The 13,097-nt window shown below is 56.1% G+C and overlaps 1 protein-coding gene across 2 annotated transcripts; it reads left to right on the top strand.

Annotated features, from left to right (window-relative positions):
* The first annotated feature begins 13 nt into the window (after positions 1-13).
* On the top strand, positions 14-11,788 carry ZC3HC1 (zinc finger C3HC-type containing 1). Of its 2 annotated transcripts, none has more exons than XM_084206254.1 (10): positions 14-157; positions 2,111-2,222; positions 4,017-4,167; positions 6,261-6,344; positions 7,028-7,155; positions 8,052-8,212; positions 9,602-9,821; positions 10,015-10,221; positions 10,359-10,568; positions 11,476-11,788. In XM_084206254.1, the coding sequence occupies exons 1-10, from the start codon at positions 21-23 to the stop codon at positions 11,542-11,544; spliced, it is 1,479 nt and encodes a 492-aa protein (XP_084062380.1). In that variant the 5' UTR covers positions 14-20; the 3' UTR covers positions 11,545-11,788. The 2 variants fall into 2 exon arrangements, with proteins under 2 accessions (XP_084062380.1, XP_084062379.1); XM_084206253.1 differs by having other exon boundaries at positions 10,012-10,221.
* Positions 11,789-13,097: the final 1,309 nt, after the last annotated feature.

The raw sequence follows: 13,097 nt of genomic DNA, 5'->3' as shown, positions 1-13,097 counted from the left end.
ACGGGAGGGGGGGGACCAAAATGGCGGCGCCCAGCGCCGGGGGAGCCGCGGCGGCGGCGGCCGGGGGGAACCGAGGGCGGCCGCCCCCCGTCACCCCCCGGCAGATCCGCGACCTCATCGACGGCGGCATCGCCACCGAGGGGCCCGGGCCCGGCGGGTGAGGGCCAGCGGCGGGGGGGACTCGCTGGCGCCGGGCGGCAGTCGGGGGGAGGCCCGGCCGTGTGAGGGGAGGGGGAGGGCTGGGAACTCGTGAGGGAATCGGGAACCCCTCGGTGTTATTTGGGGTCCCGAGGCGGGGTTGGAGTCTGAAGGAGCGAGGCTGGAGGGGACTGGGAGGTGCTGGGAATTATTATTGGGGGGGATAGCGGGAAGGGAGAGCGGGGAAATGGGCTGGGAGCGACTGGGGAGCACTGGGGGGCTGGGAGGGGGCACTGGGAGGCGCTGGGAATACTGGAGAGACTCAGGGGCACTGGGAATATTGAAGGGACTCGGGGGCACTGGGAATACTGGACGGACAAGAAGGCAGCAGTTGAAACGGATACTGGGACACTGGGAGGGTACTGGGGTTACTGGGAAGGTACCGAGGGCACTGGGAGGGCACTGGGGACACTGGGAGGGCAACTGGGGACACTGGGAGTGTATTGAGAGGACTGGGAGGACACTGGGGGCAATGGGAGGGTAATTGAGGACACTGGGAGTGCATTGAGGGCACTGGGAGGGTACTGGGAGAGTACTGGGGGCAATGGGAGGGTACTGAGGGCACTGGGAGGGTTCTGGAGGTACTGGGGGCTCTGAGAGGGTAACTGGGGACACTGAGAGTGCATTAAGGGCACTGGGAGGGTACTGGGGGCGCTGGGAGGGTACTGGGGGCTCTGAGAGGGTAACTGGGGACACTGAGAGTGCATTGAGGGCACTGGGAGGGCACTGGGGGCACTGGGAGGGCACTGGGGGCCCTGGAGGGCAGCCCAGGCAAGTGACCCTTGCAGTCCCCATGGCCTGAAGTGGCCACGTCCTGGTCACAGTGGTCACACCTCAGTGGGGCACTGGGAGTCCCTGGGGTTACTGGGGTTACTGGGAGCAGTGGGGGCTGGGCTTTGGGGGTGTCTCAGGGGCTCCCTTGTCCCAGCCATGGCTGAATTTTGGCTGAATTCAGGTGCTGGGAGGAGGCCACAGGGCAGCCATGGGGTTGGCATTGCTGCCACAGATTGCAGTTCCAGACATCCCTGTCCTCAGTCAGCCCTTGCTGGGCTCAGAGAACAAACCCCTGTGCCCTCCTTGTCCCAGATCCCACTGGCCCAGCTCTCAGCACTGGGGGAGGCACCCCTGGAATTTCATTTGTTCATTGTTTTATTAGGAATTAATAAGAGTTGGGAATGGGGAGCTCTGGGGAAGATCCTTCTCAGGACAAGCCTGGGGGATGGGGGGGTTGGGAAGTGCTCTGTGCTTTTTTAAAAATCCTTTTCCTAAAATCCAACATTTTCCCAAAATCCTGCCTTTTGCTGAAATCCAGTCTCTCCCTAAAACCCAACCTTTTCCTAAATCTAGCCTTTTCTTAAATCCAGTCTTTTCCTAAATTCAGCCTTTTCCTCAAATTCAGCCTTTTCCTGAAATCCGACCTTTTCCTAAATTTAGCTTTTTACTTAGTTCAGTCTGTCCCTAAAATCCAACCTTCTCCTAAAATCCAACCTTTTCCTGAAACCCAGCCTCTTCCTAAAATCCAACCTTCTCCTAAATCCAGCCTTTTCCTAAATCAAACCTTTTCCTGAAATCCAACCCTTTCCTAAACCCAGCCTTTTCCTAAAATCCAGTTTATCCCTAAAATCCTGCCTCTTCCTCAAATCCAGCCTTTTCCTAAAATCCAGTCTATCCCTAAAATCCAGCCTTTTCCCAAATCCAGCCTTTTCCTAAAACCCAGCATTTCCCAAAATCCTGTCTCTCCCTGAAACCCAACCTTTTCCTAAACCCAACCTTTTCCTAAAACCCAACCTTTTCCTAAAACCCAACCTTTTCCTGAAGTCCAGCCTTTTCCTAAAGCCAGCCTTTCCCCAAATGCAGCCTGTTCCCAGGTCCAGCCTTTCCCAGGAGTTTTCCTTGCTGATTTTCCTTTCAGGAAGGACACGTCCGACTGCTCGGAGCAAGCCAATGGACCTTCCCAGCTGGAGGCTCCTTCCTTGGAATCTGCCAGCAGGGAGGCCTATTTCAGCAGAGTGGAAACATTCACCATATCCTTTGGGATGCTGGGAATTCCAGCTTGCAATTGTGGGGGAAGGGCCAGAGGGATCATTGATCCAATTCCTGGCCCGGCAGGAATATCCCAAAATTCCTCCCCGTCCCTGAGAGCTGTCCAAAGGCTCCTGGAGGTTTGGAGCTGTGACCATTCCCTGGGGAATGCTCAGTGCCCCAGCACCCTCTGGGGAAGAGCCTTTTCCTAAAATCCAGCCTCTTTCTCAAATCCAGCCTTTTTCTAAAATCCAATATTTTCCTGAAATTCAGCTTCTTCCGCAAATCCTACCTTTTCCTAAATCCAGCCTTTCCCTAAAATCCTGCCTTTTCCTAAATCCAACTTTTTCCTAAAATCCAGCTTCTTCCTAAAATCCAGCTTCTTCCCAAAATCCAGCTTTTCCCTAAAATCCAACCTTTTCCTGAAATCTAGCCTTTTCCTCAAATCTCAACTTTTCCTATAATCCAAGCTTTTCCTAAATCAAACCTTTTCCTGAAATCCAGCCTCTTCCTCAAATCCTGCCTTTCCCTAAAATCCAGCCTTTGCCTAAATCAAACATTTTCCTGAAATCCAGCCTCTTTCTCAAATCCTGCCTTTCCCTAAAATCCAGCCTCTTCCTAAATGAAACCTTTTCCCGAAATCCAGCCTTTTCCCAAATCCAGCCTTTTCCCAAACCCAGCCTTTTCCTAAACCCAGCCTTTTCCTAAATCCAGCCTCTTCCTAAGCTCCCCCTGGCCCAGCTCCCACCACTCCCTGCGCTCCTGCCCTGCTCCCTGTCCCTGTGCTTCCCCCCCTGAGCCAGCTGCAGCCTGCCCCGAGCTCTCCCTCCCTGGGAATGTTTCCCCAGCCCAGGACCCCCAGAATGGTGGCCATGGTGAGGGACCTTGGGAATGGTGGCCAAGGTCAGGGACCCGGGAGCTGTGGTGGCCATGGTTAGGGACCCTGGGAATGGTGGCCATGGTCAGGAACCCTGGGAATGGTGGCCATGTTCAGGGACCCCGGAGCTGTGGCCATGTTCAGGGACCCCGGAGCTGTGGCCATGGTCAGGGACCCCGGAGCTGTGGCCATGGTCAGGGACCCCGGAGCTGTGGCCATGGTCAGGGACCCCGGAGCTGTGGTCATGTTCAGGAACCCCAGGAGCTGTGGTGGCCATGGTCAGGACCCTGGGAGCTGTGGTGGCCATGGTCAGGGACTCCAGGAGCTGTGGCCATGGTCAGGGACCCTGGAGCTGTGGTGGCCATGGTTGGGACCCCGGAGCTGTGGCCATGGTGGGGACCCCGGAGCTGTGGCCATGGTCAGGGACCCCGGAGCTGTGGCCATGGTCAGGGACCCCGGAGCTGTGGCCATGGTGGGGACCCCAGGAGCTGTGGCCATGGTCAGGGACCCCGGAGCTGTGGCCATGGTGGGGACCCCAGGAGCTGTGGCCATGGTCAGGGACCCCGGAGCTGTGGCCATGGTGGGGACCCCAGAGCTGTGGCCATGGTCAGGGATCCCAGGAGCTGTGGCCATGGTCAGGGATCCCAGGAGCTGTGGCCATGGTTGGGACCCCGGAGCTGTGGCCATGGTTGGGACCCCGGAGCTGTGGCCATGGTCAGGGATCCCAGGAGCTGTGGCCATGGTTGGGACCCCAGAGCTGTGGCCATGGTCAGGACCCCGGAGCTGTGGCCATGGTGTGGACCCCAGGAGCTGTGGCCATGGTCAGGGACCCCAGGAGCTGTGGCCATGGTGGGGACCCCGGAGCTGTGGCCATGGTTGGGACCCCAGAGCTGTGGCTGTGTCTCCTTGACGGGCGCACCCCCTGAAGTGGGCGGGCAAGCCGGCCGCGCTGTCCCCGCTGGTGTGCGCGCGCTTCGGCTGGGTCAGCGTGGAGTGCGACATGCTGCGCTGCTCCAGCTGCCAGGCCTACCTGTGCATGAGCCTGCAGCTCGCCTTCGACCTCAGCAACTGTGAGTGGGGACGGCCAGAAGCTGGGCTTTGGGCGTTTGGGGATTTGGGGATTTGGGATTTGGGATTTGGGATTGTGGGGTGCGGCGGCGTCCAGGGGCAGGGAGGTGGGAAAGCAGCTCAGGGCCAGTGGGAGTGTTTAGCTGGGGGATGGGATAATCAATCCTGTTTGGTGTCAGGGAATTCCAGCTGGGAGAGGTCATGGGATTGTAGGGAGTTTGGGTTGGGAGGAGTCTTAAAACTCCCATTCCGTCCTGGAGTCCAGGGAATGATTCTAAGGAGGGGTGGTCCCAGGGAATGGTGGTCCCAGGGAATGATGATTCCAAAGAATTATGGTTCCAGGGAATGATAGTGCCAGGAATGATGATCTCATGCAATGAGGTTCCAAGGAACTATGCTTTCAGGGAATTTTGGTCCCAGGAAATGATGATTCCAAGGAATTACAGTTCCAGGGAATGATAGTGCCAGGAATGATGGTCTCAGGGAATGATGGTTCCATGGCACAGTGGTTCCAAGGAATGGTGGTCCCAGGGAATGATGGAATTCTCAGTGTAAGAAATGCCTTTTTTGTGCTGGGATAAAACCTCTCCCAGCACACCCTGTCCCCACTGCTCCTTGTCCTCTCTGTGGGAAGGAGACCCTCCATCCTCATTGTACCCATCCTTTAAGGACTGGGAAACCCCAGAGGGGTTCCAAACCACAAATCAGACCAAAGGGAATTATCCAAAAACATCCGAAACACTTCCAGGCTTGGAGCACTGATCACCTATTGGAATATCCCAGAGCTGGATCATCTTGGTAGAGAAATAGTTCCTAATGTTGAGCCTGAGCCTCCCCATGGCAGCTCTGAGCCATTCCCATGCTGGAATTCCATGCCAGTCCTGCCTCAGGATTCCAGGGAGAAGAGCTCAGCCCTTCCCTCCTCCAGAAGGTGCAGAGTTCACCCCTCATCCTCCTTTTCTCCAAACAATCCCAAGGCTCTCAGCCTCTCTCCAGGTTTTCCAGCCATTTCTCCAGCCTCGTTGCCCTCAGGATGCATTTAAGGATCTGAAAATCCTTTTAAAAATTCTCTTTTCTTTCCCAGTTCCTGGATCTGCTTCCCTGATCCTCCACTGAATTTTTCCAGTGTGGAAAAATTGATTGGTGCTTGCTGTTCACCAAAGCCATTCAGGCAGAAATTGCACTGTGAGATTTAATTAATGAACTCCTTATTATCCCACAAGGCAGTGTCATCCCCACTTCTCAATTTTCCTGGCTGCAATTGCCCTGGAAGTGAACAGGGGGCACGTTCCTGCTGCCTGCCAGGTGCTGCCATGTGGGAATACTGAGCCTTTCCTTTTGGGTCACTCAAGATCAACATTCCCTATTTATTCAGATTATCTCTGTTAAATAAACCTTGGCCTATTTATTCCATTGGAAATCACACTGGGTTAGGAAAATCTAAAATAATCAAAGATTGGGAAGGAGGCAGTCAAAAACAAATTGAAAAAGAAATTATTTAGTTCTGAAAGTGTAAGTGAAATTAAATGTCAGATCTTTTTTGGGGTTTTTGGGGGAAGTTTGATTTCCAGACATGGCTGGGATTTGGCTCCTACAGCCGGGGTGGAGGGATCAGCTCAGCCAGGGGTTGGCAGCATCCCAGGAGGAGAAGCTGGCAGGATCCAGCAGGTTTTGTGCCCATGGTTGGCTTGGGCTGTTTTTCCCCAGGCTCCCCTGCTCCTGTGCCTGGGAAAGGGAGGGATTTGGCTGTGTGCAGGTGGAACTGCTGAGGTGACATGTGCTGTTCCGGGGCTGCCTGAGGGAGCCTGGAATTCCTCTTGGTGGGAAAAGGGGGGAAGTGTGAGGTTGGAATCCTGGATGCTGAGAATTTTGAACTTCCTGTGCTGAAAGAGTGCGTAGAGTTTAAAATTCTCAGCCTCCAGGATTCCAAGAGTCTGAGGTGAAGCTTCAGGCTGTGCAGCCTCCAGCCTCAGGCAGCATCCTGGGAAATCCTGGGAAAGCATCCCAGGGAACTCTGCCATCCTGGCTTGGTTTTCCTGGCCATTCCCTGAGGAGCTGGCCGTGCAGGGCAGTATCCCTGAGTTTTTCCCTGCAGACAAAGAACGCTGTGAGGAGCTCAGGAAGGCTCTGAGCACTGCCCATGAGAAGTTCTGCTTCTGGCCAGACAGCCCCTGCCCAGGTGGGTGCCTCAGCTCCCTGCATTACTCCCATTTTCCCCTCCTTTCCATCGTTGTTCCTGCCATCACAGTCTCCTTTGCCCTGTGGGAATGATGGAATACAACAGGAAGGCAATGTCCCTTAGCAGCCTCAGCAGATGAAAGCCCCAGGGCTGTATCCAGCTTTTCCTGACCTTTGGGTGCCTCTGGAGCAGTTAAAATGTTTTTGGGTTGTACCTGGGAGGGGACAGGGGAGGTTGGGTGTCATGGAATGCTCAGAGAGGGATAGATCCTGTCTTGGGAGCTTGGGTGCTGCTTGGGAGTGCTGTGAAGGGAAAAAGCTGTGCTGAGCTTTTCCTTTAAAAGCCAGGAAAATAATCATGGAATTGTTGGGGTTGGAAGGGACATTAAAGCCCTTCCACTAAGGCAGGGACACCTCCCACTGTCCCAGGCTGCTCCAGCCCCAGTGTCCAGCCTGGCCTTGGGCACTGTCAGGGATGCAGGGGCAGCCCCAGCTGCTCTGGCAGTTCCAGCCCAGCCAGGAATTCCCCATTCCCAAGATCCCACCTGAACTTTTCCTCCTTCAGCTTAAGGTCACTCCCTCTTATCCCAGCGCTGCATTTACCAGGAGAGCCTGGCTGGGCTGTGCCCTGCCTTTCCCTGTGGGGTGAGGGGGGGATGCTGAGCACAGCTTTGCCCTCCCCAGATCGCTTTGCCAGGCTGCTGGTGGACGAGCCCCGCGTCCTTCTCCAGGACTTCCTGGAGCGCTTCCAGAGCCTGTGCCAGCTGGAGCTGCAGCTGCCCTCCCTCAAACCAGAAGACCTGAAAAACATGGTGAGTTCCCTCCTGCTCTCAAAATCTGCAGCATTCCAGGCTCCAGGAACGAGCCTGGGCCCAGCCAGAATCAGGGATTTCAGCCTGTGTGTGTGTGAGGGATCTGCTCCCACCTGGTTTTTCCCCTTGGACATTCCCCATGTGGTGGTTCCACCATGGAAACGTGTAAAGAGGAATTTGGAATAGCTCATCACCTGGGAAGTGTGTCTGGTTCCCACTCTGGACCTTCCCAGCGTCCAGGCTGCTCTGTGGTGCCTGGGAGATTTGGGATCCCACAGACTCCTTTGGGGGCTCTCCCTGGCAGCTCCAGCACTCCATGAGAAGGGGCAGCCCACGGATCACTCCTTTAGCTGGGATGTCTGGAGACAGGAATTTGGGATGCCAGGGGCTGCCACCCTGAGCCTGAGGTGTGGGCAGAGACCTGGGAAGGTGAAGGAGCCAGAGGAGGCTCCACAGGCAGGAGGGAAAATCAGGAGACGCCAGGAGCAAGTGTGGAATTGTCACCCTGCAAGAACCTGTCGTGGCCCTGCTCTGCTGCAGCCAAGTCTGGCTGGTTGGCTCTTCCTTTGCCAGGGAGCAGATGGCTCTGGGCAGCCAGGAGCTGTGTGGGATCCAGGGAATCTTCATCCCTTCAGCACAGCCCAGGGGGGGTTTAGGGCTGGCTGAGCTGGGAAAGCACCGGGCACTCCCGAAGGCACGGCAGGAGTGGGACCTGCTCCTCCTCAGGGAGCAGCTGGGGCTGGGCACACTGCAGGGAATGGGGAGCCAGAGGCAGGGAGGATTGCTCTGAGTGCCTTTTGCCTGTTCCCCAGAGCTGGGGGTGCAGAAGGGATTGTTCTCCATGTGGGACAGGATTTGGGAGTAAAACCAGTGCATTTTATCCCTGTGCTCTGCAGTCCCTGACAGAGGAAAGGATCACTCGGCTCCTCCAGCTCATTGGGGAGGAGCTGGAGCCCAAAGGGACAGAGGGAGAGAAGCCTCCTGGGAAGTTTTCCACGGAAATCCTGCAGGTGCACGTTCCTGCCTGTGTCCTGGCGCTGTGTGGCTGGACCTGCAGGTGGGCAGGGCTGCAGGGCTGGGCCTGAATGTTCCTCACACTCTGGGCTGGCCATGAAAGCTCTTGGAGGCTGGAGGGATGTGGAATGTTCCTCCTGTGGAATGTTCAGTATCCCTTTTTTGCCATTTTCCCTCTTTCTCACCATGCTTCTGCCTACCTGATTTTATTTTCCCTTTTCTCTCTTTTTCACTACTCCCCTGTTTCATTTGTTGTCACTATTTTGCAATTTTCCCTCTTTTTCACTAGAATCCTGCTTCCTCATTTAATCATTTCCCCACTTTTCCACTACATTCCTGCTTCCCTTATTTTACCACTCTTTTCCCTCTTTTTTACTAGGATCCTGCTTCCCTTTTTAAACTATTTTCACACTTTTCCACTACATTCCCACTTCCCTTGTTTTACCACTTTTTTCCCTCTTTTCCCCCTCTGTTCCTTCTTCCTGGCAAGGCAAAACACAACTGAGCCAGTTTAAATCAACATCATAAATGGGATTTCATGGACTTATTTCCCTGACTTTTCCAAGCCCAGGCTTATCCCTGACCACCTCTCCTGACTTTCCCTAACCCTGGAAGTGTCCAAGGCTGGGTTAGACAGGGCTTGGAGCAACCTGGGATAGTGGGAGGTATCCCTGCCCATGAGGGGTTGGAATGAGATGAGCTTTAAGATCCCTTTCAACCCATCCTGTGATCCCATGAGGATTCCCATGTGGATTCCATGAGGATTCCCATGAAGATTCCCATGAGGGAATGAGGATCCCATGAGGATCCCATGAGGATTCCCATGAGGATCCCATGAGGATTCCCATGAGGATTCCCATGAGGATTCCCATGAGGATTCCAATGAGGATTCCCATGAGGATTCCCATGAGGATCCCATGAGGATTCCCATGAGGATTCCATGAAGATTCCCATGAGGGTTTCATGAGGATTCCCATGCGGATTCAATGAGGATTCCATGAGGATTCCCATGAAGATTCTCATGAGGGAATGAGGATCCCATGAGGATCCCATGAGGATTCCATGAGGATCTCATGAGGATTCCCATGAGGATTCCCATGAGGATTCCCATGAGGATTCCCATGAGGATTCCCATGAGGATTCCCATGAGGATCCCATGAGGATTCCCATGAGGATTCCCATGAGGGAATGAGGATTCCTTGAGGGTTCCATGCGGATTCCATGAGGATTCCATGAGGGTTCCATGCGGATTCCATGAGGATTCCATGAATATCTCATGAGGATTCCATGAGGATTCCCATGAGAGAATGAGGATCCCATGAGGATTCCATGAAGATTCCCATGAGGACCCTATGAGGATTCCCATGTGGATTCCATGAGGATTCCCACAAGGATCCTGCGAGGATCCCACACCTTGGCTCTGTCCCTGCAGCGCTGCCTCGGGCTCCATGAACCTCTCGGTGATCACCTGCTCCCGCTGCATGAGGAAGGTGGGGCTGTGGGGCTTCCACCAGCTGGAATCTGCTGCAGCTCCAGAGCTGGATTCCTGCGGCTCCAGCAGCACCCCCCCGGCTGCTCCCGAGCGCTTCCCGGCCGTCCCCACCTCCCCACGCAGGATGCTGACACGCAGCCAGGACCCCGCGTCCGAGCAGGTACGTCCTGGGCTCCCTGGGCGGGGCGGGGACGCCTGGCCAGCTCCAGGTGCTCCAGATCCCTCACCCACATCCAGTGGACACGTCCATGTGGTGGGAAGGGCTCCTGTGGGATGGCTGAGGGGGGCTGGAGCCGGGCAAGGCCCCTCGGTGAGCGGAGGAGCTCCACGGGTGCCGGTTTTGCCCGCAGCAGCACGAGAAGAGCCCGTCCCCAGCCGTGGCCCGCCCCCGGGGTTGGGACTCCCCCAGCTCCATGGACAGGGGCGAGCTGGATGTGAGCAGCCCTGCCCTGAGGAGCCGTCCCGTGACCCGGAGCATGGGACAGGGGGACACCATGGAAGTGCCATCCAGTCCTGTCCGCAGGGCCAAGCGCACGCGGCTCTGCTCCTCCAGCAGCTCGGTGAGTGACCTGGGCAGGGAGCTCCTCTTGTCCCTGTAGCCTGCTCAGGGCTGGGCTTTGGGCACCTAGAGGGTTTCTTGGTGTCTCTAAAGCGTGCCATTGTTGTGTCCCTTCTCTGTCCCCTCCTCGCTTCCCAGGACACTTCCATGAGGAGCTTCTTTCACCCCAGCTCTCAGCACCGTGATTGGTGTCCCTGGGTCAGCACTGGGGAGGGAGAGGAATCCCTGGAAGATGCTGCATCCCAGACAGAGAAGGAGCCTGGGAAGGCTGAGCCAGGCTGGGAAGTGGTGCTGAAGAGGCTCCTTGGCATCCAAAAATGTGACACAGTGCCCGAAACGGAGCCAGTGGTGAGCCTGGGGCATCCCAGCTTGTCCAGGCAGCAAAAATTTGGGATGGGTGGGCTCTGTTTGGGATCAGTCCCAGCCAGGTGACAAGGACCAAGCTGCAGAGCCTGAGCCCTGGCATTCCCACAGCCAGGCTCCATCCAAGGCTGGGCCGTGCTGGAGCTGCTCAAGGGCTGCTATAAATAACAGTGCTGCCCAAGATCCAGTTTCATTCCCCAGAGTGTCCCCAGAGCTCCTCTCTGCAGCCATCCCCATTCTTGGCTCCAGGCTCTTGGGGTGCCAGCTTTGCTGAGGCCACAACTCCCTCCCCATGTGGCTGTGGAGCATCTGCTGCCTCCCTGGATCTCATTATCCACTTGGATTCCTCCTGCCAGCTCCTTCCTGCTTCACTTGGAGCTCAGGGGAGCGGTGGAGCATTCCCCCTTCAGCATTTGTCCTGGGCCTTTCGTGGCATTTGTGTCCCCAACAGGTCCCTTCTAGTGGGAGCTGTCCCTGCCCACAGCAGGGGGTTGGAACTGGGTGGTCTTTAAGGTCCCTTCCAACCCAAACCATTCCATGATTCTGTGATTCTGCCATGTGCCAGGAAAGCTCCAGATGGTCCAGCAGGACCAGTCACAAGTCAGAGGCACCAGACCCAGCTGGAGGAGGGGATGCTTGGAGTCCCTTCCTGCTTTTGGGGGTCCCTTCCTGCTTTTTGGGCTCCCTTCCTGCTTCTTGCTTGTAGTCTCCTTGTTCTCCCCTCCAGCTGGCAAATTGGGATCACAAAGATAAGGAGCAAAGTGGTGTCCTGGCAGCCAGCTGGGATATTTTGGATGGGTTTTTGCTGCAGTTTCTCCTCGTGCCCTTTGCCAGTGGCAGTTGCAGCTCCTGCTCCATGCCTTGACCCGTGCTCTGTTCCCATCTTTTCCAGAGCCTCTCGGAGAAGTCCTGCAAGGTGTTCCGCATTTTCCGGCAGTGGGAGAGCATGAATTCCTCCTGAGCACGCTGCTGCCTCTGGGAGCCAGCAGGGGCAGGGGGACACACCCAGAGGGGACACACCCACAGCTCTGCCTGGCTCCTGCCCCGGGAGGGCACCCCAGGCAGCTCCAGCCACGCTGGGATCCCCCTCCCTGACTGCCCTGCTGGAGCCTTCACAAACTGCTGCTGTGTCCCTCCCTCTGAGGGCTGCCTGGAGCTGGGATGTGCTGTGGGCCCGTGGGGTGACAAGGGGACATTGTCACCTCCCCAGGAAGTGATGTCAGGTGGGAATAAACATTTCATTTTTGTTGTTTTTTCTTTTTCCTTCCTGCTGGCGTGGTTGTTTTTCCCAGGGCAGGAGGAGGTCAGGACCTGGTGTGGCTCCTGTGTCCCTCAGGATTTTTGTCCTTATGGGATCAACATCCCACTGATCCCTGTTTCCCACTCCACATTCTGTTGTCTCCTTTGCCTGTTGTGGGCACTTTTCCATTGCCTCAGTCCCTGTCCCTCTGCTGAGGGCCAGTTTGGGGTGATGAACCCCTCTGGTTGGAGGGTGGGGTTCCCAGAACCTGGGAAGAGGTGAGTTTCCATGGCTTGGGCTGCTGGGAAGGGAGTGCTTTCATCTCCATCCTTGAGGATACTGGGGAAAGGGCTTTGGGAAGGGCTGGGATTCCACAGACAACCTGGCACAGTTGGATCTCCTTCCTCCAGGTCTTCCTTTTTTATTTTGGAGGAAAAAGTCCCCTGCCTCCATTTCCCCAGCCCCAGCTCTGAGGTTTCACCTGTCTCATGCCCTTAGATGGGTTTTGGGATTCTAGCTGCCCTGTGCCTGGGAATGCAGTGGTTGCCTTGGTCAGGGCTGATCCTGGCTCTCCCTGAACCCCAAAACTGGGGGTGCACCTGCCCACCTGCCCACCTTGGGGCTTCTCCTGGGATCCACTGTTTTGGGATCCCATGGGAAGCAGCAGGGCCTGGATTCGGGTGGGTTCCCTTCCTTTCCCTAATTACAGGGCCCTAAGGAGGGGCTGCTGCATCCCATGGCCCTGCTGGGCTGGGAGTTGGGGTGGAAATGGGGATGCCCCCAATCCAGAGGGACGAGGATGGGCTGTGATGGGCAGGGAAGAGCCCCTTTTCCAGCTGCCTGGACCCACAGATCCCCCAGCAGCCCCCCATGCTTTCCCCATTCCTTACATCCCCCTGGAACTCTGCTTTCCCCATTTCCAATGGTTTCCAGCAGTTCCCTTTGGCTCCCTCTATTCCCAGACCATGGATTCTCCTGGCTCCCCCCATCTCTGGTCAGGGAACCACCCCACAAATCATGGGATGCACCCAATCCAGGGAGGATGGTATTCCCATCCCAGGGCGGAAAGCCCCGCCACAACCCCTCCATCCCGATTTCCAGAGGATCCCCAAAATTCCCTCTGCGCCCACATTCCAAGGTTTGGGTACTGTAAGAGTGGCATTGAGGTGTTCCAAAAAGGAACAGGGTGCTGTTGTAGTCCCTGACATCCTGGAATAATCCCTGGTGTTTCAAAACTGGTGTTTCACAGATGGAATACAAGCATTCCAGGGAAT

This window comes from Fringilla coelebs (genome assembly GCF_963513975.1).
Source record: "Fringilla coelebs genome assembly, chromosome: 5".
NCBI classification, from domain to species: Eukaryota; Metazoa; Chordata; class Aves; order Passeriformes; family Fringillidae; genus Fringilla; species Fringilla coelebs.
Note: the sequence above shows the minus strand (reverse complement) of the source record. Positions and strands in the feature narration are given on the sequence as shown.

Bases quoted from the DNA above. Each gene is read 5' to 3' on its own strand.
- ZC3HC1 (XM_084206253.1), top strand. From the start codon at position 21: ATGGCGGCGCCCAGCGCCGGGGGAGCCGCGGCGGCGGCGGCCGGGGGG. The intron at 2,223-4,016 runs ATATCCTTTGGG...TGACGGGCGCAC, and splicing joins GCAGAGTGGAAACATTCACC to CCCCTGAAGTGGGCGGGCAA. The intron at 7,156-8,051 runs GTGAGTTCCCTC...TGTGCTCTGCAG, and splicing joins CAGAAGACCTGAAAAACATG to TCCCTGACAGAGGAAAGGAT.